Source organism: Molossus molossus, unplaced genomic scaffold, assembly GCF_014108415.1.
Source record: "Molossus molossus isolate mMolMol1 unplaced genomic scaffold, mMolMol1.p scaffold_m16_p_8, whole genome shotgun sequence".
NCBI classification, from domain to species: domain Eukaryota; kingdom Metazoa; phylum Chordata; class Mammalia; order Chiroptera; family Molossidae; genus Molossus; species Molossus molossus.
Genome location: NW_023425402.1, coordinates 81,633,916 through 81,658,450, shown reverse-complemented (window position 1 = coordinate 81,658,450; position 24,535 = coordinate 81,633,916). Strand labels below are relative to the sequence as shown.

General features: G+C 34.4%; 1 protein-coding gene across 1 annotated transcript in view; it reads left to right on the top strand.

Moving 5' to 3' along the window:
- The first annotated feature begins 956 nt into the window (after positions 1-956).
- The window catches only part of THEMIS (thymocyte selection associated), a 162,817-nt gene continuing 139,238 nt past the window's right edge, over positions 957-24,535 (top strand). Inside the window, exon 1 of the mRNA XM_036248623.1 lies at positions 957-1,203. Within this exon, the coding sequence (XP_036104516.1) occupies positions 1,113-1,203 (91 nt within the window). The 5' untranslated portion in view covers positions 957-1,112. The remainder of the gene's footprint in view (positions 1,204-24,535) is intronic.

Sequence of the window (24,535 nt, the reverse complement as noted above, 5' to 3'; positions counted from 1 at the left end):
CAGCAGTCTTCCTTTCTTCACCCTTAAAGAGACTTAGAAACCATCACCTTCAGTTGTATACTCAAGTTCTAAAACTTTGTTTTAGCTAAATACAAAGAATAGAGAGGGGGAAATTTTTAAAATTGTTATTATAAGGCTTCTCTTGCACCCTTTGACTTTGCAAATTTTCCACCCTAAATTTGGATCACAGGACTAGAATTGTAGAATTTTAGTCTGGAAAGAAATTGCACAATTTATTTGACTCCTGTGTTTTCTCCATGTAGTAAATGAGATAAATAAGGAAGAGCAAAGACAAGGCTGAAGTTACCTATAAATCAGAAGCAGAGCTAAACCCAGGAAACCCAGGTTTGCTAATGATGGATTTAGATACTTTCACTATAGTGTGGAGATGAGAAAATTTATATTAACTTACTGAATTAATTTACTGTATCACTTTGCATATTGCACCCCCTGCTCTACTCTCCTTTAAGATTCAGCAAAAATTTTAATGTGGAAGAATAAAAACTGGTTTCGATCCTCTCTCTCCAGAGTATCAGATTTCTGAAAATTGCTGACACAAAACACTTTCGGAACCAAATTTAATATAAAAGCACAGAGTATGCAAATAAGGCACAAAACCAAACTTTAGACATGAACTAGAGAGATAAGGAATGAACATGGTGCCTGGTTTAAGATTAGAGTGTAGTCCTGCATTCCAGTTCTTTCCTGGTCAATAAGCAGCTCTGACCCCAAACTGCAGATGCACAGCTGGACCAGCAGCAGACAACCTGGACTAGCCACAGACAACGAGCTACTTATCAAATCTCATTTTTGGGGCAATGTCTGTTTAGACTTGCTCACCCCACCCCCATCCTGTTCTACTTCAGTGTCAGAAGGAAATGAAGCCACAACTAGAACAAAAAGAGCTCTAAAACCTTTTGTTCCCTGTCTCCTCCCACCCTCCTCACTGTTCTCCCCAAATAACTCTACTCTACCCCAGTTGGGCTCTAGTGTGTCATCCCTGCCAGCCTGAGGGAGAAATGATGAGCAGAGTCTGCAACTGCAGGCAGGTGACACCCAGAAGCCACAAGCTTCTGTAAGTACCAGGTCTGCACAAGACGCAAGTCAGAGCAATGGCATTGTCACTTCAAGAATTTGTGCATTCCCTTGACCTCAGGACCCTCCCTAGGGTCCTAGAAATCCAGTCAGGCATCTACTTTGAAGGTAAGCACCCTCCTATCTCTTGGTAGGTTAGAAGTGCTTAGATAGTGTATACTCTTGGGAACTGGAGGAATAAGTTTTAGTAGAACATGTATGAGTTCTGTTTGGAAAGGTGATTGTAAAAGAGAGAAAGTAACTAACTCACCAACAGTCAAGACTCAAGAGTGGTGGAGAGAGAAACTAAATAAGGCCTCTGGGGTGAATAGGGGCAGGGAATTGAATGAAGCTTCTTGAGCTTTTAATAGGCCTCCAAATAGTACAACCTATATGGTGAATTATTTCTGCCTTTTCTTTGAAATTGGTTTTATTATAATGAAAGAGTAAAAAGTTATCCATATTTATGTTTCTAGAATATAAACAATAGAATTTAGTTTTTCTAAAACAAAAGTAACTATTAAAGAACAGTGCTTAGGAAGAAAATTCTACCAAACTTTGAACCACTTCTCAATGTTGCCTATGTCAACACTTCTTATACTTTCTGCAGGGGCCTGATTTCTGATTCTTTAGATAATGACATTTTTATGTATAGAAATGAATGTTTTCTAATGACAAGGTAATTTTAAGAATTTATGTTGAAAAGTCAGAATTCCATTTGGATTATTGATTCATAAATGTGTTTTGATATAACTTACTATGTTAATTCAGCCAAAGAATATGAAAGTCTGGGGATTCTATCTACCCTAGAATTTTTAAGCAGTTAGTCTGAATACATGCAAGAAAAAGGCAAATATATATTTCTGGTCATAATAGTAGAATTGAGGCAGTAATAAAATTAGATATAGAAAAACTACTGGGAAAATAAGTTAAAGAAGTGTTGGTAGGCAAATCTTTCCTGTTCATAGACAAAAGAATGTTTTAGATATTATATTATAAAATAAAACAAGATTGACAAATGTCTGATCCAGTACATACACACACATACACACACACTTATTGGTGCAGGCTACGATCACCTTAATATCAAGTTTTGTTTAATTCATTTGTAAGTTGATAATTGGAATAAATCCACATTTTTCCATGTATACAATATTATGAAATATGCCCTTGTTCATAAATCAGCCTCCAATTTTTTTATGGTTGTCCTATGAAGGCTTTGCATAGAAAGATGATTTTCACTTCTAAATTACAAAGCTTTTTTCTATATTATTTTATATCACATTTTCAATATTATATTTCACATTTAGTCTATAATCTATTTGGAGGACACTTTGCTCTGAGGTGCAGAGGGATCCAATTTTAGTTTTTTTCCATATAATAAACTTGACTTCCCAGTAACATTTACTAAGCTGGCCACCCTTTCCCCATTGATTTGTGTTGCTGCTTTTAAGTTGCTGAATTAATCTGTCTCTGAAATATCACTTCTATTCCATTAGTCTATTTTTTTCAATTATGCCGAAATCATTGTATTTTTGTAACTATGATTCTGAAATAGGTATTAATATGTAGTTCATGTATAGACCAATCCTTGTTTTCGCTCCTTTTTTCAAACTTGACTTATCTATTCATAGACTTTTCAAATGATTTTAAAGATATCAGTTTGTTACTTAAGACATTCAACTAGAGAAGGAGGGGGTGGGATTGGGGAGGAGGGGGTCAATGGGGAAAACAGGGAGACATCTGTAATACTTTAGACAATAAAGATTTTAAAAATTCAACTATAATTTGTACTGGATTGTATTGATTTTGTAGATTAACTTGGGAAGAACTGACATTTTTATATTAAGTTTTACATAAGAACACAGTATGTTTCCCCATATGTTCAGACCCACTTCATCCTTTAATACGTTACTACTATGTTATATGTCAATTAAGAGAACAAAGTATATACTTAGATGAATTTTTACAAAGTAAGCACATTTATGTAACCACCACCCTAGTCAAGAAATAAACAAATTGTAAGTATTCTAGAAATATTGTGCCTTTTCTCAATTATTATCCACCACCCTCCCTGAAAATAATCATTATCATGACTTTTGTCCATTTACAAACTTTATATAGATGGAAAATTATAGGATGTATCCTTCTCTGATTGGCTTATATGCCCAACATCATCTTTTAAAAATTAACCCATGATGTTCATATAGTTTATTCATTTCAGTGTGAATAATATTCCATTGAATGAATATACCACAATTTATGCATTCTACTGCCAACGGACATTTGAATTATTCCTGGTTTGTCATTATGAAAAGAATGCAGTGTCACTATGAAAATTTTTGTGCATGTGTGTTCACTTGTATATGCATTCAGTTGGAGATATATATATATATATATATATATATATATATATATATACACACACACATTTGCCATGTCATGTATATATACAGCCTTGGTGAATCATGAACAACTTTTTCCATAGTAGTTATACCAATTTCCATTCCCACAGCAGTATATGAAAGTTTCAATTAATCTATGTCCCTGGAAATATTTGATGTTATCAGTCTTCATAATTTTAGTCATTCTGGAGTATAGTGGTTGTAGTTTGCATCTCCTGGCCACTAAAAAGTATGAGCACCTTTTCATATGTGTCCTGGCCTTTTGAAGATGTTGTTTTATAAAAACATTGTTCATGTCTCCTGCCCATTTCTCTATTGGATTTTATAAACTTTTAAAATTGATTGAAATATATATATATATATGGATTCCTGATCCTTAGTTACCTGTATTGCAAATTTCCATCTCAGTCTATAGCTTGTTATTTCATTTTTTAAATGGTGTCTTTTGATGGAAGTCTTAATTTTAGTGGTAGTGTACTCATTTTATAATTGCTTTCTTTGCTACGTGTTGTCAAATTTTCATTACCCTGGGTGCATGAAGACATATGCTCTTTTTTTAAGTTTCTAATTTCTTTTTTTTTTCAATTAGAGTGTACATGCAATATCATTTTGTATTAGTTTTATGTATACAGCATAGTGGTTAAACAATAATATACATTACATAGTAGTTCCCCCCAATATTTAAGTATGCACCTGGTATTGTGCATAGTTACGGTATTATTCATTACATTTCGTATTGCTGTACTGTGCATTCCTATTTTGTTACTAGTTTGTGCTTCTCAATCCTTGCACCTTTTCACCCAGTTTCCTAACCCTCCTCCCCTCTGGCAGTTATCAGTCTGATCTTTGTATCTATGAGTCTGTTTCTATTTTGTTTTTTGTTTTGCTTTTTTCCTTTATTTTGTTCTTTAGATTCCACATATAAGCAAAATCATATTGTATTTGTCTTTCTCAGTCTGTCTTATTTCACTTAGCATAGTGCCGTCTAGATCCATCCATGCTGTTGCAAATGGTAAGATTTTATTCTTTTACTATGGCCACAGTTGTGTTGCCTCCATACCTTGGTTTTGTAAATAACGCTGCAATGGACATAGGGGTGCGTATAGTCTTTCGAATTAGTACTTTGGATTTCTTCAGATATATTGCAAGAAGTGGAATCGCTGAGTCATCAGGCAGTTCCATTGTTCATTCTTTGAGGAACCTCCATACTGTTTTTCACAGGGTTGCACCAATATGCATTCCCAACCTTGCCCAACATTTGTTGTTTGTTGGTTTATTACAGCTATTCTGACAGGTATGAGGTGGTCTCTCATCGTGGTTTTAATTAGCATTTCTCTGATGATTAGTGATATTGAACATCTTTTCATATGTCTGTTGACCATCTGTATGTCCTTTTTGGAGAAGTGTCTATTTAGGGCCTCCCGCATTTTTAAATTGGATTGTTAGTTTTTCTGGTGTTGAATTGCGTAAGTTCTTTATAAATCTTAGATGTTAACCCTTTATCAGATGTATTGTTGGCAAATAACTTTTTACATTCAGTATGTTGCCTTTTTGTTTTGTTGATGGTTTCCTCTGCTGCAAAAACGTTTTAGTTAGATATAGTCTCATTTGTTCAATTTGAAAATATTATTTTATATTATCTTTTAGAGATTATATTTATTTATTCTCTTTTTAACCTCTACAATCTACATAGAACTGACTATTTTGTATATTATTTGAGGTTGGGATCAATGTTTATTTTTTCTTCTATGGAGCCAATTGTTACAGTGATTTTTATTGAAAAACCGCTTTTTTCCTTCTCTGTTAATGTTATGTTAAACAGTATTAATATATGCCTGGATTTCTTTCCATAGCTTTTATTCTGTTCCATTCATGTAATTGCTGTTCTTATACCGATTTCACCCTGTCTTAATTCATGTAGGTTTGCATCAATGTTTCTCTCTCTCTCTCCCTCTTTCTCCTTCCCTCTCACTCTATCTGAAGATAAATGGAAAAAATATTCTTGGGTGAGGATTAAAAAAGAAAAAAAAAACTAATAAGATGCAAATAGAGCAATAAATCACTCATTCATGTTTTAGGTCGCCGATCTTAGAAAGATTCACAAAGCACAACGTAGGCCTGAATGCATTAAAATGTGAAGCACACGTTGTTGGGTATGTAAACTATTACAGACTTTCTAGGAATCATTTAGGCAATATGCCTCAACATTTAACATGTGCACAAACATATGACCTCTACAAGTTAACTTAAAATATAATTACAAAAAACAAAAATAATGATTATACAAGAATGATCATAGCAGCATGTTTTATACACAAACATCAAGTGAATCTCAGCAAGAAATAGCTTATATAAAGTACAATAATACATTATCAAGCAGTGTTTCAAGGGGCTAGAATTCAGGTGAGGGAAGAAAGCAAAGCCCTTACCTCATTGGAGCTTACATTCTGGTGAAGAGAACAAATGAAAAATTTAAAATATATGCAAGTATCATGAAGAACTAAATAGATATTGAAGCAAGGAGGAGGGAAGAGGTGACCTTCTGAAAGAGTGACTAGGGCAGCTATCTGATAAGACGGAATTTGAGCAGGGCCAGAATAAACTGAGGAAATGAACTTTGCACATATCTGGAAGAAGAACATTCTTCCTGAGGGCAGAACAAGTGCAACCACATTCTTCATCTAATTAAGAAACCGGGAGGAGGCCAGTGGGGATGAAGCATTCCAACTGCGGGGAAGGATGGTGGGAGATGAGGCTGGGATGTGGTGGGGAGGTAAGGACTGTGTAGGCCTCAAAGGCCAAAGTACTACATAACTTGGTACACAGTGGGCTGGGGAACTAAGGCCTGTAAGATAAGGGGATCATGGAAGGCCGCACTAAAGAGCTGATTGAGGAACAAAGACCTGAATATTGGGAAGAAAATCAGCCAAGAAAAGATCTGGGCAACGAATGTTCCAAACAGGGTAAATAGCTGGTGCAAACCACTGGAGACCAACAGGAGTTTAGTCTGTTTGAGGATGAGATAAATATCCCTGTACCTCAAACATACAGAAGAAAGCAGAGAGGAGAGTCTATGAACAGTGATTTAAGGAGTGGGCAAGAACATTTCAAGTTTGGATTTTATAAGAACCTCAATGACCACTTTGAGGCAGGAAATTGACAGGATCTGATTATTGTTTTAGGAGAATCATTGGCTGATCTTTGGAGAATAGGACCAAACTAGAATGAAACACATTAGGAAACCATGCAATAATTCCAAAGAGAGATCATGGTAAAAGTATGAGTTAACTTTTAAAAAGAGAAAAACTAATGCTAAAATTCCTTCCCCCATGCTTTATAGAGACTCGCACTACTCACAACAACCTCCCTCTACCCCCTTGATTCAAGCCATCATAAATTTACTGTCAGAATTATCAAAGTAACCACTTCACTGGTCTCCCTGTTACTACTCTTTCACTCCTAAAGTCTACTCTCTACATGATAGAGAGAATCATACTTTTAAATTGTACGTCCATGATGTTATTCCGCTATCAAAAATCTTCCAATGGCTATCTAAATTTTTTCTCAAAATAAAAACCTTACAATGGGTAATAAGGCCCTGTTTTTTTCTCCTTGCTCCCATTATTTATCTGAGTTTATTGTTTACTAATCTCATTCTCCTTCTAGCCACACTGACCTCTTCACTGTTCTTCAAACTTGGGGATATGCTCCTACCTTAAAGCTTTGCTCATGTTCTTCCCTTGGGCTGGTGAGCTCTTCTACCAGATGTCAACGTGGTAACTCCTTCACTATAAGTCTTACCCTGACTACCCTATATCACACTGCAACATTTTCACACTTCCTCACTATATTCCCTACTCTCTTTACCGTGTTCTTCATTGTTTTTTTGTATCAAAACACCTATCTCATTCTTCCATACTATGTAAGTTATTTATTGTTTATTTTTCTGTCTTTTCCCATTAGATTTTTTTTTTTACAGCTTAATTGAGATATAATTTAAGCCATAAAATGTATTCATTATAATAGTACAATTCAATGATTTTTAGAAAATATACAGAGTTGTATAATAACTACTACTTTTAGACCATTTCCATCACCTCAAAAAAGTCCCTTGAACTATTTGCCAATAGTCATCACTGACATTTCTGGCCCCTGGCAACCATTTGTCTGCTTTCTGTGTATAAGTTAGCCTTACCTGGACATTTCATAGAAAATAAATTATACAGTATGCTGTCTTTTATATACAGCTTTTTAAAAACTTAGTATATTTTTGAAGTTCATCCATGTTGTAGTATATATAAGTATTGTGTTGTGTGTGTGTTTTTTGTTGTTGTTGTTTTTTGTTTGTTAATTCTCACCTGAGGATAGTTTTCCATTTATTTATTTATTTTTAGATAGAGTGAAAGGGAGGGTGGGAGGGCGGAAGGGAAAGAGAAAAGGAAACATCAATGTGAGAGAGACACATCAATCACTTGGTTGCCTCCTGCGCAACCTTGACTGGGTCTGGGGATTGAACCTGCAACCCAGGTACATGCCCTTGGCTAGAAATTTATTCAACAACCCTTCAGTCCACAGGCCAATGCTCTGACTGCTGAGCTCAACTGGCCAGAGCATTTTGTTCCTTTTTATTGCAAATAATATTTTATTATTTGGATATTCTATATTTTGTTTGTCTAACATCAGTTAAAGAACACTTATATTATTATCCTTTGAAGATATTATAAATAATGTATCATTTTACATTTCCACGTACAATGTATTAGGAATACATTTTCTCCAAATCCTTACCAAAACTTGATATTGTCTATTTTTTATATTATGGCCAAGGGTATCTCATTGTAGTTTTAATTTGCATTTCTTTAATGGCAAGTGATGTTGAACACTGTTTTCTTGCTTATTAGCAATTTATTTGTCTTTTTTAGATAAAAGTCTCTTCAAATGGTTTGCCCATCTTTGTTTTCCTTCTTGTTATTGAGTTATAAGAATTATTTTTATATTCTTTATCCTGATATTTGATTCGCAAATATTTTCAGATATACAGTTGCAAATATATGTTACCCTTCCCTTCTGTGGCTGGTCTTTTCATTTTCTTAATGTTGTCTTTTAAGGCAAAATGTTTTAAATTTGATGAAATCCAATTTATCAAATTCTTTTTCTTTAGCCCTTATTTGTATCGAGGTCATAAAAATTTTCTCTTATGTTTTGTATTCAGGGTCTCCCAGATCACCCCAGTTTTGATGATTTTCAGGAAATGCTGTTTTCAGAAAAGCTGTTTATTACAGGGAAAGGGTATGGATTAAAGTCAACAAAGAAGAAAGGCTTGTGTGGCAGAGTCCATGCGAAAGCAGCACAGCTGCCCGCTATTCTGTCCCAGTGGAGATACGTAGATAGCGTTGAGGTCTCCTGGCAATGCTGCGTCACAACACGGACAGAATATTTCCAATTAGGGAAGCTCACTCATGCCTTTGTGTCCACGATTTTTACTGGTACACTGACGTAGGCATGGAGTATTTGTGTGACTGATCTTAGCTACTGAGTCTCTAGCCCCTCCGGAGGTCAAGTGATACAGTGTGATCCAGAACCCTTCAGGTGAACAAAAAACAGGAATTCCCTGTTAATCACATTGTTACCATAAATGTTATGGCATAAACGATCTGGTGTGGCCCAAGATCTCAGTTATATGATAACACTCTAATCTGGCAGGATATTCCAAAGGTTTATTTTTTTTTTAATTTTTTTTTATCCTCACCCGAGGATATTTTTCCATTTTTTGTACAGATGGAGTGGGAGGGAGAGAGAGGAAGGGAGAGAGAGAGAAACATCGATGTGAAGGGACACATCGAGTGGCTGCCACCCGCACGACCAACCAGGGCCGGGGACAAACTGCAACCGAAGTACATGCCCTTAGCGGGAACCGAACCCGGGTCTCTCCGGACCGCAGGCCGACGCTCTAACCACTGAGCCAAACTGGCCAGGGCGGATATTCCAAAGGTTTAGATGTTATGTCTCAGGAGCCTGTCAAGGCTGGTCCTTTCTTGGAATGTGCAGAGTTCGAGCACCCCAAGCCCATGGAGTTAGCCCTTTACTTCTCAGTTTTCTTTGACAAGAATTTTCTCTCTTATCTTTAGATGTAATTTCCATTTGACTTAGCCAGAATTTTCTGAAGTCTTAAATCCAAGTAATAGAAAAAATTAACCAACTTTGTACACTTACTAAGCATGCTGGGAATAACTCGGTTAGAGAAGACTTTCTAGTTGAGAGAGGTGATGGAGTTAACTAAACAGGTATCTGGGCGAATAGCTTTCCAAACTGAGAGAACACCTTCATCAAAATGTTATAGCAGAAATGTGTTGATATATTTTAGTAAAAGTGAGAAACCAGTGAGATTGGAGGGAGGAGGAGAGTGATCAGAAATGATACCAAGTGGAAATGGTAGAGAACCTTATAGGTCCTCTTGAACATTCAAGAAGTTTTTCTCTGCCCTGGCTGGTTTGACTCTGCGGTTGGAGCGTTGGCTCGTGGACCAAAGACTCGCGGGTGGATTCCAGTCAGGCACGTACCTCGGTTGAGGTTTGGTCCCTGGTCCTGATGAGGGTCGTGTGGGAGGCAACCAGTCAATGTGTCTCTCTCACATAGATGTGTCTTTATTTTTCCCTCCTACTCTATCTAACAATGAATGGGAGGAAAATGTCTTCAAGTGAGGATTTAAAAAAAAAAAAAAAAAAAGTTTTATTCTTAGAAGAATTGGAAACTTGGAGAAACTAATCTAAATTAACAGAAACAGCCCTGGCCGGTTTGGCTCAGCGGTTAGAGCGTCGGCCTGCGGTCCGGAGAGACCCACGTTCGGTTCCCGCTAAGGGCACGTACCTCAGTTGCAGTTTGTCCCCGGTTGGGTTGTGCGGGTGGCAGCTACCCGATGTGTCCCTTTCACGTTGATATTTCTCTCTCTCTCTCCCTCCCACTCTATCTGAACAAAATATCAAAAAATAAAAAATATCCTCGGGTGAGGATAAAAAACAAAATAAAACTTTAACAAAAACAACTAAAACAATGATAGAACTTTTCACTATATATTTATGTACCATGAGCCATTCCTTTGAACTGTTTATCAAGATTAAGAATGCTGATGAAACCACACATATATTTGCAGAAGTTAGAACATAGTTTTGCTTAAATGAGCCCATAAATATAATACTAGAAGTTTATCGTAAATCAGTTTTTAAATACCATAAAGATGAGTTTCCCCTCTTGAAAGTTAAGATTTTAAGTACCATATTTTAAATATATTAAATATTATATTTTTTCCCTGCCAAAATATAGTAAGATCATGGAAATTATTGTTCAATTGTGTATTGATCTCCCTTCATTTCTTTCTTATTTTTACAAAATAAATATGATTCTTGCCTTAAAGGACTCTATAGGACAGTAAAAGGAGACAGATTTTTTTAAAAATCAATATTTATTATGTGATGTGAAAAGCTCTCTAATAGACATAAAAGTTTTAAGAACACAGGGAAGAGCCCAACTTACCACTCAAGTCAGAGGAAGCTTTTAGCAAGGGGTAGAGATATGTTTTGCTGGGCCTGCAGACTATATAGAAAATGAGCAGGTAAATAAGAAATTTTCAGAACAAGAGAGATGTGTTTAGGAGGTTATAAGAGTTTTGAAAATTTAAAATATGATTCAAGAAAAGCTCGGTGAACAGTAGGTAATTAGGTAATTTGTTGTTATATTTTAAGTGGCTTCTGAATTTTAATAAGAATATTGAATTTATTCTGTAAGAAATAGGAATCTATAAAAGGATATTCTTTTTATAATGCATTTTTCTGATTATAAAATAAAACTTGTTCATTGTAAACAATTTAAAAATTATAGAAAAAGCCAAAGAATTTCTGAGATGTTTAAGGCAAAAAAAAAAATCAGCTCAGATGAATAGATTAGATTCTAGTAGAGGTTTACCAGATAGACTTGAACTAAACAGTAAGAAACTGATAACATATTAATAGAAAGGAAAAGACACAATCTATGGCCTTTTGGGTAGAATCTTCTGAACTTTGCAACTTATGAGAAGCAGCCAGCAAGAGGAAGGGGTTGATCACAAGTCTGAAGTTCCTGGACTAAGCAAACGTGGTAGATGATAAAAAAAAAAATGTTCATTGAAAGGGTTACTCCAAGAGCAGCAGGAGTTTCAGAGACGGAGGCATGATCTAGTCATATTCCAATGAGTTTGAAGCTCCTGCAAGACGATCAGATGCAAATGAACGTTAGAGCACCAAAAATGTACTCCTGAAGTAAAAGGAGGACTAAACTTGTCATGTTTAACATTACATATTTGTAAGTGGGTGAAAAAAGTCTTCTTTCAGGAAGTGCTCTACGGTCCCTGTGAGAAGAAACTCAAGGGTCTCAAAGAACAACATGGAAGGTATGGACAGAGGAGGCACCTGTCAAAAAAAGTCTCTGTTGGAGGAGAACCAGGAGAAAGTGGAGTGGTTTGTTGATGAAAATAAATGACATAGAGCACTAGGTTGTGAAAGTGTCAAGGATAAATGTTTGTTTTAAGTACATAGTTTAAGATGGATTATTAATTATGATTATAGTCCTATAATATTGAGGGCTTATTGTGGACCAGGCACTGTGCCATGCCCTTTATATATACGTTTGGGCATGTAAGCATATATAATGCATATATAAATATGTTTTATATGTGTGTATGTCTATACATATATATGTGACTATATCTAATACAAAATATATAATTAAATAATACTTTATATATAAATGTATTATTCATATGTATATATTTAATTTTATTTAAATTACTTATTATATATAGAGAGAAATTCAATCCTTAGCAGTATCTTGAGAGATTATTATTTCCATTTTTAAGGTCACCTACATATCATATCACCTATATATGCCCCGGGGATAAAACTTATAGTAAAGTTTATTCTTGCTCTGCTCATCTGATGAGTTTAGAAAATTCTATAGGGAATCCTAACATTATAGAATCATCAATGTTCTTAAGAAATATTATAACAATTTACTAATGGCAGTTTGACTACACAAATTGGGTTGCTAAAGTAAGCATGCCGAAGAAATAACTAGTCCTAGTTACACATTTGTTTTGTCTTTTAATAACTCATCACTTATTACTGATTACCATTGCAATTTGATAAGTATGACATTGAAGTATTAACTTTAAAATTGGTTGAATAAGTATTTTGAATAATGATACTTAGTGAATTATGTATTATATAAACATGACTTTTACAGATTTGATGCATCTATCAAAAGTCATATGGTAACAAATTATGTTTATTTTAATGTGAACATAATTATTTTATGGCTAATTGAATATAATTTTCTTTAGGCTTAATTTAATCAGCTAGGAACATGGTTATAAAATCAGGGCAAATTTAAAAGTTATAACATTTTATCCATTGGGTGTTTACTCATATTTTATAGGCTTTAAATAGTCAGACAAAGCAAAAACTTTTTTTCACTTTTTTATATGTATTTACAATATTGATATTACTTCATATAGACTCAAGGGGAATGAAATTATGTAAAAGTCTAATAAAATATGGCCTGTCACATTTTTCAAAAAGAAATTTCAGCTAAAAGAAAAAAGAACAGCAATATTTTTCTACCTGAGCATATATTTACAAAGATTTATTAAAGACATGCATTACATTTCTAAAGTACGATTCTTTTTTTACGTTTACAATATGTTCTGTTGAACTTCAAGGATTGAGATTCAGAATAACCTAAGTTCACAAATATGAAAAACTGAAAACTTTTTATAATCCAGTTCTAAAATTAAGTAAAACTTGTTAGTGTCCAAATTTAAAATTGATGATATTTTATTAAATAAATCTAAATCCGCTCTGTTTCTGTCGGTGGCATATGTTGGACACTAGCATGCCTATGAGAATAAACTCTGGACAACTTGAATGTTCATTTAAGAAATATGTATTAGAATCATACCAATTTGGTAATATGCAAAAATTACTTTTGTGCCTACATTTTTAAGGCATAAACTTGTCTTAAATGGTGTTGAATTCTTTGGAACCATTTTTTATCTAAGACTTGATACTTCAGCTGAAGTATAATTTGACTCCTGGAATGCCTTTAGACCATACACTACAGATCAATAGGAAATTACTTTTTCAATGTAATTAAACATTATATTATTAGAAATAAGAATCAAAATATTTCAAGTTTAAAAACATAAAATAACTTTAAAAGATGAGTGCATTTTGTGTGTATGAATGGAAAACGTCTTAAAATAGGTACATTAAGAACAAGCAAAAGAAGCTCAGCTAAGAGTAATTTCAGCTACATTATTTTCAAAAGCTCTAGGAGACATTAACTGCCAGAAATTTTTTTGTGTTATTTACCGAAGTGGAGATGTTCTTAAATGCAGACATTTTTTGTACAATCAAGTGCATTATTTACATCTATAGTAGAGTAATTACACTTAAACATTTCTAACTTATTTGTTGTTAACTACTAAACTTGACTATGCAACACAAAGTTTGAAAATGGAGTTTGGCATATGGTTTTGCATATAATCATATAAACAAAGATTATTCATATACCTCTCTCATTTTATAAATATAGAGAAAAGATGGAGCAAGACATTAAATAAAAATTGTATTCTTTCATGGCTGCTAGATTTCCAATGCCAGGAAACAGACATTCTGGTTAGGGATCTTAATTACCTAGCTTCTTTTTAATAGCTACAAATTTTTGGTCATTTATTTAACATTAACAGCATTTACTAAAGAAAAAGAAAACTAAAACTTTGCCTTATAGTAGTTTATGTTTTATTATGTTATGATATTGATACATTTTGTTAGGCACTACTAAATGATTAATGAGTGAGTATTGAAAATGAGAATGAAAGTAACTTCAAATAATGTGTAAAAAAGGTATAAAAATTATTTTCAGAAGTGTCTATGTTTGCTGTAATATTCAAGCTCTTGAACTTAAAAACACTGCATTTTAATTGGAGCATTTACATTTTTACTCCTAATAAATATTTGGAATCATTTACACTTTTTTTAAAACTAAGATTATAGCAAAAGCTGTGAGTTGAAATTTACTTATACATAAAATATACCTCTTTCACATGAAATAATAGTTTGTAAATGGCAAGGGACAGTCATACTTTGAGAAGATTTTGTTGTTATTTTAAAGAAAAATAATTCATTAGAAATTGAGGCACGTTTTCTCCTAATTTATTTATTGATATTAGCTCTCCAGTATTCTGATTCTTATAGAGAAAAAGTAGGTCTCAAGAGTTTTACTCTAGGTTAGAATGGTTGGCTTAATGAGTCAGCATTTGTGTCAGATTAGAGAAGAACACTTGCCGTATAAATGATGTGTGAATTCTAACCACAGACCAAAGAACATTCTTTTTTACTTTTTTGTTTTCATCAAAAAAAGCTTAAAGCATATTTAAAACAATTTTTTCAGAACTACTGAAATCAAATCATGTGAGTTTTGAATTAACTGTTTATTAACAGAAACCACTTTGATTTTAGATGTTAGTAACATAGTTACTAATTTAAATATATTCGATGTAAATAGAGTACATGCATTTATTGCAGTAATTTTTAAAAAATTGGCAGCAATATAGCATGCTCAAAGAGTTTACAAAATCTTGACCATAATGAAAATGGTCCATTTTCTTTTTTTCCCTACACTTGGCCCTGCATAATTTGTACAGTTTAAAAAAGTAATTTTCTACATTCCTAGTCAACCTAGACCTTTTAGAATGAGACAGCATTCTAGATCAACAAAACTCAACTCACTTTAGAGAGGCAGAGACCTATCTAAAGTCACATTTTTGTGCAATTATTCCATTTACCAATTATTAATAAAGAGAAGACTGAAACTTACTTTTTCTATTAACAGGATCAAAATGATCTTTTGTAATGATACTTAATATAAGGAAGCAGATAAACAATAAAATAAATAAATCTCTAAGAGTGTCCATTTACTCAGCTAACTGTGAATGGCTGCCTACCTGGCAGAAGGCTGAATTTGCAGCAACCAAGCTTATTAAATAACATGGCCTTCCCAAAGAAGTCAAGGTTCCTTATGAAGTCAGGATAACACTTACCAAGATGCCATGATCTGCTCTACATAAACATGTTCAACAGGTTATGCACTCACTCCTGAATTGATATGGTTATGTGAAACTATGAATTTTTTTTTTAACCCTCACTCAAGGATGTTTTTCCATTTATCTTCAGACAGAGTGAGAGGGGGAGAGAGAGAATGAGAGCAACACATTGACTCGTTGCCTCCCTCATGACCCCAAGGAGAGCCGGTGACCTAAACACAGTCGAGGTATGTACCCTTGATTAGAATCGAACCCATGACTCTTCGGTCCATGGGCCAACCCTCTAACCACTGAGCCAAACCAGTCATGGCGGAATTTTTAGAAAATGTACCCAAGGGAACACTTTTTTTCTCAGTATAGAAATAACGTTATTTTGAAGAAGACTTTTTTTTAAGTTGACATTTAATAAACGACTTCTTATTGTAACACATACTTTAAAGCTTAAATGAGTGCTTTAAACCACAGAAGACAGAAGAATGAAATTTTAATTCCTGCTATTAAGAGTGGTCTCTTACTTGGAACAGTAAGCCACTCATTAGCAAGTTCTCATTAAAAATTTGACAGTGAAATTAACAACTGATAGATGCCATTCATCTGACAAGTGACCTGTAATTTTGCTTTTTTTATTGTTGGGCTTCAAGCTGGTTGCTTTTCTAAACAGATCCCTTTGAAAAAGCTGAATCATTCAAGGAAACACCATGTTTTTAGAAACCGCAGTCTTGCTGCTCAGTAAAATTCAGCAGCTCCTATTTATTAATGTAACTCATTGATGAATATTAATGTCATCCTATTTATTAAGAGTAACTAAAAAAAATCATGCCAGACTTTCTGGAGAAAATGACTTTTGCTGCAAACTGACCAGAACTGCTTAGGTCATTCACCATTATTAGGTTATTTTTTTTGGATAGATATTGATAGCCTTCATTCCTTGGAAGCACATGGTCTCAAATAATGAAAGAAAACCTTAGGTCAAATTTTCCAGATGTAAAACGTACATTTGCAAGCAGACATGAAAACAGTCATATGCCCTGAGTGTCAGCTTGCCTTCGTCCCAGCTGTTTGTCTTTTGGGAGCTCCGACAGCACCTTCCATGAGAGGTTCACTGGAGAATCCTGCAGCAGTATTCCAGCAGCGCCATCCACTTACCCTTCTAGTGAGATGGCAAAACTGCTCTGAATCAGCAGCTGAACCAGGACTGTAAAGCAGAGGGTTTACATTGGACTCACTAGATTCTTAGACCCCTCTTCAAGAACAGGAGTGCCTATGTCATATTTGGAACTAATCAACCCATTTTTGAACACCACTCACTTCGTCGATGAAGCAGTCATATTCACATCCATTATTGTAATCAAGAAAACTTTTGTGTTGATAGGAAATCAGTGTAGGTGACATTGTGGCAGTTGATTTAAGAGTATATATACAGACTTCTAAAATCTTTTGCGTGTTGAATAGTCATCCTGGGTTTATATTTCTGATTAGTGTACTGCACGTGTTGGCATTTTCTTCATCTCTTTCCCAGGGCTACAGATTAAAACAGCTGAATAACCTACTTATGTATCTCAGTGTCTGTGGTAAAGTATATGAAGTAAATTGCATGTACATTATAATAATATTAAACATTTATCTTCATATGTGTCCCAAATGCTCTATTTTTCTCACTTTTAGTGGAGCCAATTTATCTGTCGAGTTGCTTTTGTTTTCTTTTGTTTTTACTCTTGTAGGTTTAGCTAATCCTAAATTTGTATAATTTTCCGGATCGATGTATGCAATCCTGATTTCCCTCTACCTATTTAGTGATTTTTAGCAGCAGTGCTCAAACCTAAGTAAACTTGGAATCTACGAGGGAACTTTAAAAACTATTCCTGGACTGCACCCTGGTGAATCTCATTTAGAATTTCTGGATTCTAGCCCAAGAATCTTTATTTTAAAATTGTGCCCAATTAATTCTGGCGCAATCTGTTGGCAAACAGTTCTTTGAGAGAAACTGGATAGGACCGTCTCTGCTTAAGGGTGACCAATTGACATTAGAAACAATGTTAGGAACTGAGCCTGGGGTTTTCTCCTCAACATTTCCACATCTGAGTAAGCCATCATCCGCTGCGTCTCCTTTCACCGATTCCTGGGGGCCATTTCCGTGTCTGGGGCTGCAGATCTATTCAGGCTCTCCTGCTGTGCGCTCACCTCACTGGAGCACCGGGCACACATCTCAACTCCTCTGATGTCTTCTCTTGCTCTATGAGTTGCTCTTAGGTCTTTCTGGGAACAATAGCAATAGATACTGCCTTGAATTTGAATCCACTGTCCTTAAATTCTCTCCAACCCCTGCCTTTTTATTTTGTAATCAGATCATCTTGGAAAGGCACTGGATGTCAGATAATCCTTTAACACATGTTAATTTGTTTAAGTCTGAAAAATGATGTTTGTACTTTCTGGAATGGCCTTTCATCAATATTAATAACCAGCCATCCAGATTAACCCCGTTTGGCCACAATCACATATCAACTACTACATATGTAAAAGATTATACTTGAAGTGGTTTGTTGCCAACTTCATTAGCATGAGGAGACAATCAAGGTGATACAAGGATACTGACATTACCAAAGCTCTGAAGCATGTTGAAAAGCGAAACCTGAGCTCTCATTTCAGCTTCCATTTTTCCTTTTAGTAGAAAAAAAGAAATGCTGTTCAATACAGTAACCACCAGTCTTATGTGGCTATTTAAATTTAAATTGATTGAAGTATATAAACTTAAAAATTGAGTTCCTCAATTACATTAGTTACGTTTCATATGTTCATCAGCCTCATGTGGCTGTAAGGTAGTGTTGAGCACCTCAAATTATAATATGTCTGTCGTTGCATGGAGTTCTGTTGGACAGTGCTGCTCTGAATTCTTGGATTCTTGAAATTGAAAAGAAGCTCACCTCTCCTCCAGTGTCAGCACAACCCACAGCCTCCACCTCTATCTCTGATGTCATACTCTCCTGACAGGTTACTGAAGTTTTGTGGTTATACATTTTCCTCAAGATATTTCCATGACTTTACTTTGTCCACGTGTGTTTCTGGGTTTGACTCAGACTTTCTCAGTCTGCCATTAGTGTGAAAAGTTGCAGCGTGGTGCGCGCGTGCACACACACACACTCATTTACTTAAATTAAATTCTTTATTTTGAAATGATATCAGATTCACACACAAGCATAAGAAGTAGAACAAAGAGATCCCATGTAGCCCTTACCCAGCGTGCCTCTATCTTCACATGGTACACGACGGCACACGGCCACAGCAAGCATGCTCACATCGGGACAGTCAAGTCACAGAACACGGCTATCGGCATATCACACCTGTTGCCCTTCTACAGGGATGCCTACTTCCCACTCCCCCTATCCTGTATTTTATAGAAATATATTTCTATTGATTTCTTAGAAAGAGGAAAGGGGAGAAAGAGAGAAGAGAAAGAGAGAGACATTGATCAGCTGCCTTCTGCACACACCCCTGCTGGGGATTGAACCTGAAACCTGGGTATGTGCTCTGACTGGGAATTGAACTGGAGACGTTTGGTGCATAGGAGGATGCTCAACCAACTGAACCACACTGGCCAGAGCCCCCATCCTGTCTTTAATCAAATTCAACCATTAATCTGTTCAGCATTTTAATAATTTTGTTATTTCAAAAAGGTTATAGAAAGCAAATCATTCAATATGTAACTTGTTGGGATTGTCTTTTTTCACGCAACATAATTCTCTTTGGATTCACCTAGGGTTTTGATTATATTGATAGTTTATTCCTTTTTATTGCTCAGTGGTATTTCATAGTATGGTTGTACCATGTTTTGTGTACCTACTCACATGCTAAAGGACATTTGGCCTGTTTCTAGTTTTGGACTATTCCAAATAAATCTGTTGTAAGCACTTGGATACAAGTTTTTGTGTGAAAATAATTTTTTATTTCTCTGGGATACGTGCCCAACAGTGAAAGGCTGGTTGTGCATGTTTAGTTATTTTTAAATAAATTGCCAAGCAGTGCTTCCAAGTGGCTGTACCATTTGACATTCCCACTGGCAATGTACAAGTAACCCAGTTTCTCTGCACACTTACTAGCATTTGGTGTTGTCACTGGTTTTTATTTTAGCCATTTTGATAGGTATGTACTGATATCTCACTGTGGTTTTAATTTACACATCAATAATGGCTAACCATGTGCTCATTTGCTATTTGTATATATCCTATTCAGTGAAGTGATTATTCATGTTTTTTGCCCATTTCCTAATTAGATTTTATGTGTGTGTGTGTGTGTGTACACATATATATTATTATTTGGCTTTAAAAATTCTTTATAAATTTTAGATATAAATTCTCTGGCAGATATATGGTTTACAATTTTTTTTTTCTCAATCTGTAGCTTGTCTTTTCAGAGCAAAAGTATTTAATTTTGATAAAATTTAATTTATCAAGTTTTCCTTTTCATACTCTTGGTATCAATTCTAAGAACTTGTTGCCTAGCCCTAAGGTGCTAAAATTTTTTCAATGTTTTTAAGCTTTTTTTCATTTCATGTTACATTTATGATCCATTTTGAGTCAATATTTGTATGTATATGATGTGAGATTTATTCAGTACTAGTTTATTTATTTATTTATTTTGGCTATGGATATCCAATTGTTCCAGCATCCTTTGTTTAAAAGGCCTTCTTTCTTCCACTGAATTGCTTCTGCATCTTTGACAAAAATCATATGAACTTATTTCCGTGGGGCTGTTGCTAGGTACTACTTTATTTTGTTCCTTTGATATATATCTGTGTCTCTGCAAGTATTACAGTAATGATTATTGTACTTGTGTAATAAATCCTGAACTCAAGTAGTCTAGTTCCCTCCACTTTATTCTTATTTTTCAAAATTGTTTTAGCTTTCTAGTTCTTTTGCCTTTCCTTACACATATTTGAAAATCATGTCTATCTTTAAAAAAAAAACCTCACTGAAATTTTGATATGAATAGCATTAACCTGTATACCAGTTTGGAGAGAATTAACATCTTTATTATGCTGAGTGTTTCAACCTATGAACACAGTGTGCTTCACCATTTTTTAAAGATTTTGATTTCTTACATCAATGTTTTTTACTTTTTAGCATACAAGTCCTGTACATGTTTTGTTAGATTTACAACTAAGTATTTTATTTTTAAGTGGATGTAAATTACATTTTAAATTCTAGTGTCCACATGTTCATTGCCAGTTATAAAAACACTTTTGACTTTTGTATGTGATCTTATATTCTATGATATCAATGAATTAACATAATAGTTTCTAGGAGATTTTTTGTCAGTTTCTTAGGATTTTCTATGCAGATAATCCTGCCATTCACAAATATGGACAGTTTTATATCTTGCTTTCCAAGACATATACCTTTTATTTTCTTTCTTATCTTATTGCACTGGCTAGAACATCCAGGACCATGTTGAATAACAATGGTTAGAGCAGACAGCCGTGACTTATTCCTGATCTTAGGGAGGAGAGCATTTGATCTCTAATCATTAAGTATAATGTTATTTGTAGGGTTTTTTTTTTTTAATTTTTATTTTGGTAGGTTCTCCCTATACCCTAGTTTTTCAGAGAGTCTATTATTATTATTATTATTATTACCTAATTTTCTCAAATGCTTTTTCTGCATCAATTTATCTGGTTATATACTTTTTCTTCTTTAGGAAAAGATGATTACATTGATTGCTTTTTGAATATTGAACCAACCTAGTGTTTTTGAGATTAACCACACTTGGGCTTAATGTATAGTTATTTTTTATATTCTACTGGATTATATTTCTAATATTTGTAAAGGATTTTTTTTGTCTATATTGATGAGAGATATTGTAATGTTCACCTGGGTTTGGTATAATAGTAATGCTAGCTACATAAAATAAATTGGTATGTATTCCCTCTTCATCTATTTTTCTAGAATTGGTGAAAATACTTCCTTAGAATTTTTAAAGAAGTTTCCAGTGAAACAATCAGAGCCTTCAGATTTGGGGGAAGTGGGTATTTTGTAATTAAAATTAATTTTCTTCATGGCTCTAGTATTGACCAGTTACACATTTTATATTGGATGAGTTGCGGTATATTGTGTGTTTTTTTTTCTTGAAGGAATTGGTTCATTTCACCTAAATTGTCTAATTACATATCCATATCCTCTGGATTTTTTTTCCTGTTATTGGAAATTTGTGTCTTTCTCTTTGTCAGAGTTGCTAATGGCTTGTCAATTTTATTGATCTTTACAAAGAATCTTCTCTTTGCTTTATCGATTTTGCTCTTTTTTTCCCCCAAGTTCTTGGGAAAGGAGCTTAAATTATCGACTTGAGACTTTTGCTCTTTTTTAAAATTATAAGCATTTAGTACTATACCATTCCACCTCTGTACTTCTGTATCTGTGTCCCACAGCTGTGATATATTGTTTTTCATTTTCCCTCAGTTCATATATACATTTCATTCAGATACACACACACACACACACACAGGTGTGTGTGTGTGTGTGTGTGTGTGTGTATAAATTTTCTCTTTAAGTTGTCTTTGCACCCATAGATTATTTGGAGGTATTGTGTTGAGTTTTTTAGTGTTCAATGGTTTGGAGAATATCCTGTTTCGTTTCTGTTATTTATTTTTAGTTTAATTCATTATGGTCAGAAAATACTATGATTCAATTCTTTAAATCTGTTGAGGTTTGTTTTACGGTAGGTATATTTTTGTATATGTTCTGGTAGGCACTTGAAAACAATGTGTATCTGTTGTTATAGTGCTCTATAAATGTAAATTATATTTTTTTGTTTAATATTGTTATAGTTCTTCTATATACATACTGTCTAGTATATCTATTAGTTGTTGAGAGATAGATGTTGACATCTTCAACTGTGTTTGTGGATTTGTCTATTTTTTCTTTCAGTTATACTAGTTTTTGCTTTATAGATTTTCCACCTCTGTTGTTTGGTATTTATACATTGAGGATTGCTGCATCTTCTTGGTAAATTTACCTTTTATCATTATGTAATGTACATCATTATTTCTAGTAATTTTTATTACTTTGAAGTTTATAGTATCTGATGTTAATATAGCTATTCCTGATTTCTTTTGATAAATATATGCATGATATATCTTTTCCACCTGATTCATTTCAACCTGTCTTTGTTGTTATATTTGAATTGAGTCTCACATAGATAGCATATACGTAGGTCTTTTCTTAAAAATCCACTCTGTCAATCACTTTGTATTGATGTATTTAGATCATTTACATTTAATATGACAAATGATATATCAAGGCTAAGCCTGCCATTATATCTTTAGGTTTCTGTTTGGTTTTGGTTTTTGTTTCTCCAGGAGGGAATGGGTGCATTGTCTCATTATTACCAGGTGGGATTCAAAATCCAGGTTCTCCATTCAGCCTCTGTTGGCACCTAAAGGGGAGGGGATCATTTTAACTGGTGGTTGGAGTGTGAGTACTGGCTCCTCACTAGGCCTTCACTAATCACCCTTGTTGGGAGTTTAGGAATCCTTCATTACTGGCCTTCACTTACACCTAGTGGTGGGCAGTTCTGAAAGTACTAATTTTTTTACTGGACATGCTCTGGTATCACCCCAGTGGTGAGACGCAAAAAGGCATCTCAGAACTTCTGCGTAGGGGTAGAAGTCCAGACTCCCCACTTTTTCTGATGGAGAATGGGGGCTTATTACTAGCGTGCAAAGATGCAAGTCTCAACTCTACCTTTTTTAACACCATCCCAGCAAGGGGTGGGTGTGTAGATATCTTATAACACACATCCAGAGTGGGAGTCTAATGTTTCTACTCACACTTTCCTGGTGTGGGTGGTTGTGGAACCCAAATATTTTCTGTGGTGTTTGGCTTGAGTAGAGTGATAATTGACACAAAGTTTCTGTCCTACTAGATGTTCCTTTACTGTTCCTTTTACTAGAGTGAACAACATTAGTTGGAGCTTTTATAAAATTTTATTTTATTTGTTCCCATTGGCATTTCTAGTTTTCCAGCTTCTTTAGCTTCAAGTCTGGGATAAGTGAGGTTAGGAAAATGTATGTCTACTCTATCTTCCCAGAAACAAAGTTCCCAGCTAAAGCCTTTTAATAAAACTTTACTATAGCTTGAGATTAATAGACTGGAACTCAATAAATATTTGTTGAATGATTTAATAAATAAATATGGTACAAAGGTACTGTTCATGGGGACAAGAAGAACAAGCTCTTTCTCCTAATACCATGCAATTTTCTTTCATAGTAATTATCATTTTGTAATCACATATTGGTATGACTTTTTTATTAATATCTTTTATTCCAATATATTAACATTTTCATTAAGTTGAGATCACATAGTTCCTCACCATTTAATTATATCAGTAGTACTTCTTTGTTTGGCACAAAACATGTATTCGATTAATTTGTTGAATAGATAAAAAATGAATAAGTTGATAAATAATCAAATCAAGTTTCTTTCAAGGCTTCTGAATGTCTGTAAAGCTATATCCTTGCCTGGAATAACAGTTATTTCTCAGCTAACCTCCATATGAAAGAGTGAAGCTTATCTTTTCCTTTAGGAATGCTCCCGGACCATTCTTCCTAACTCTATAAATTATGCCAGACACATAAACACAATGGAAATATTTGTTGGGCACATGGGGGAGACAGACAAAGCAACTTGCAGCCAGAGGTCTCCAGCCAAAGCTAGTAGTCATCCCAAACCCACCTGAGCTAATCACTTGAAGGAGTGAGAAGTTCAATATGTTGACACACTTATAACCTATATGTAGCATTCCAAGGTTCATTGGTACAAGTTAGGGAAAAATGACCTTGCATGTATCTTTATTTTCATTCAAAATTCATCCTCTCAAGTTCCTATTTTCGCTTTCACAAACTTCTCTTTCTTAAGATAACTGAACAACAAAA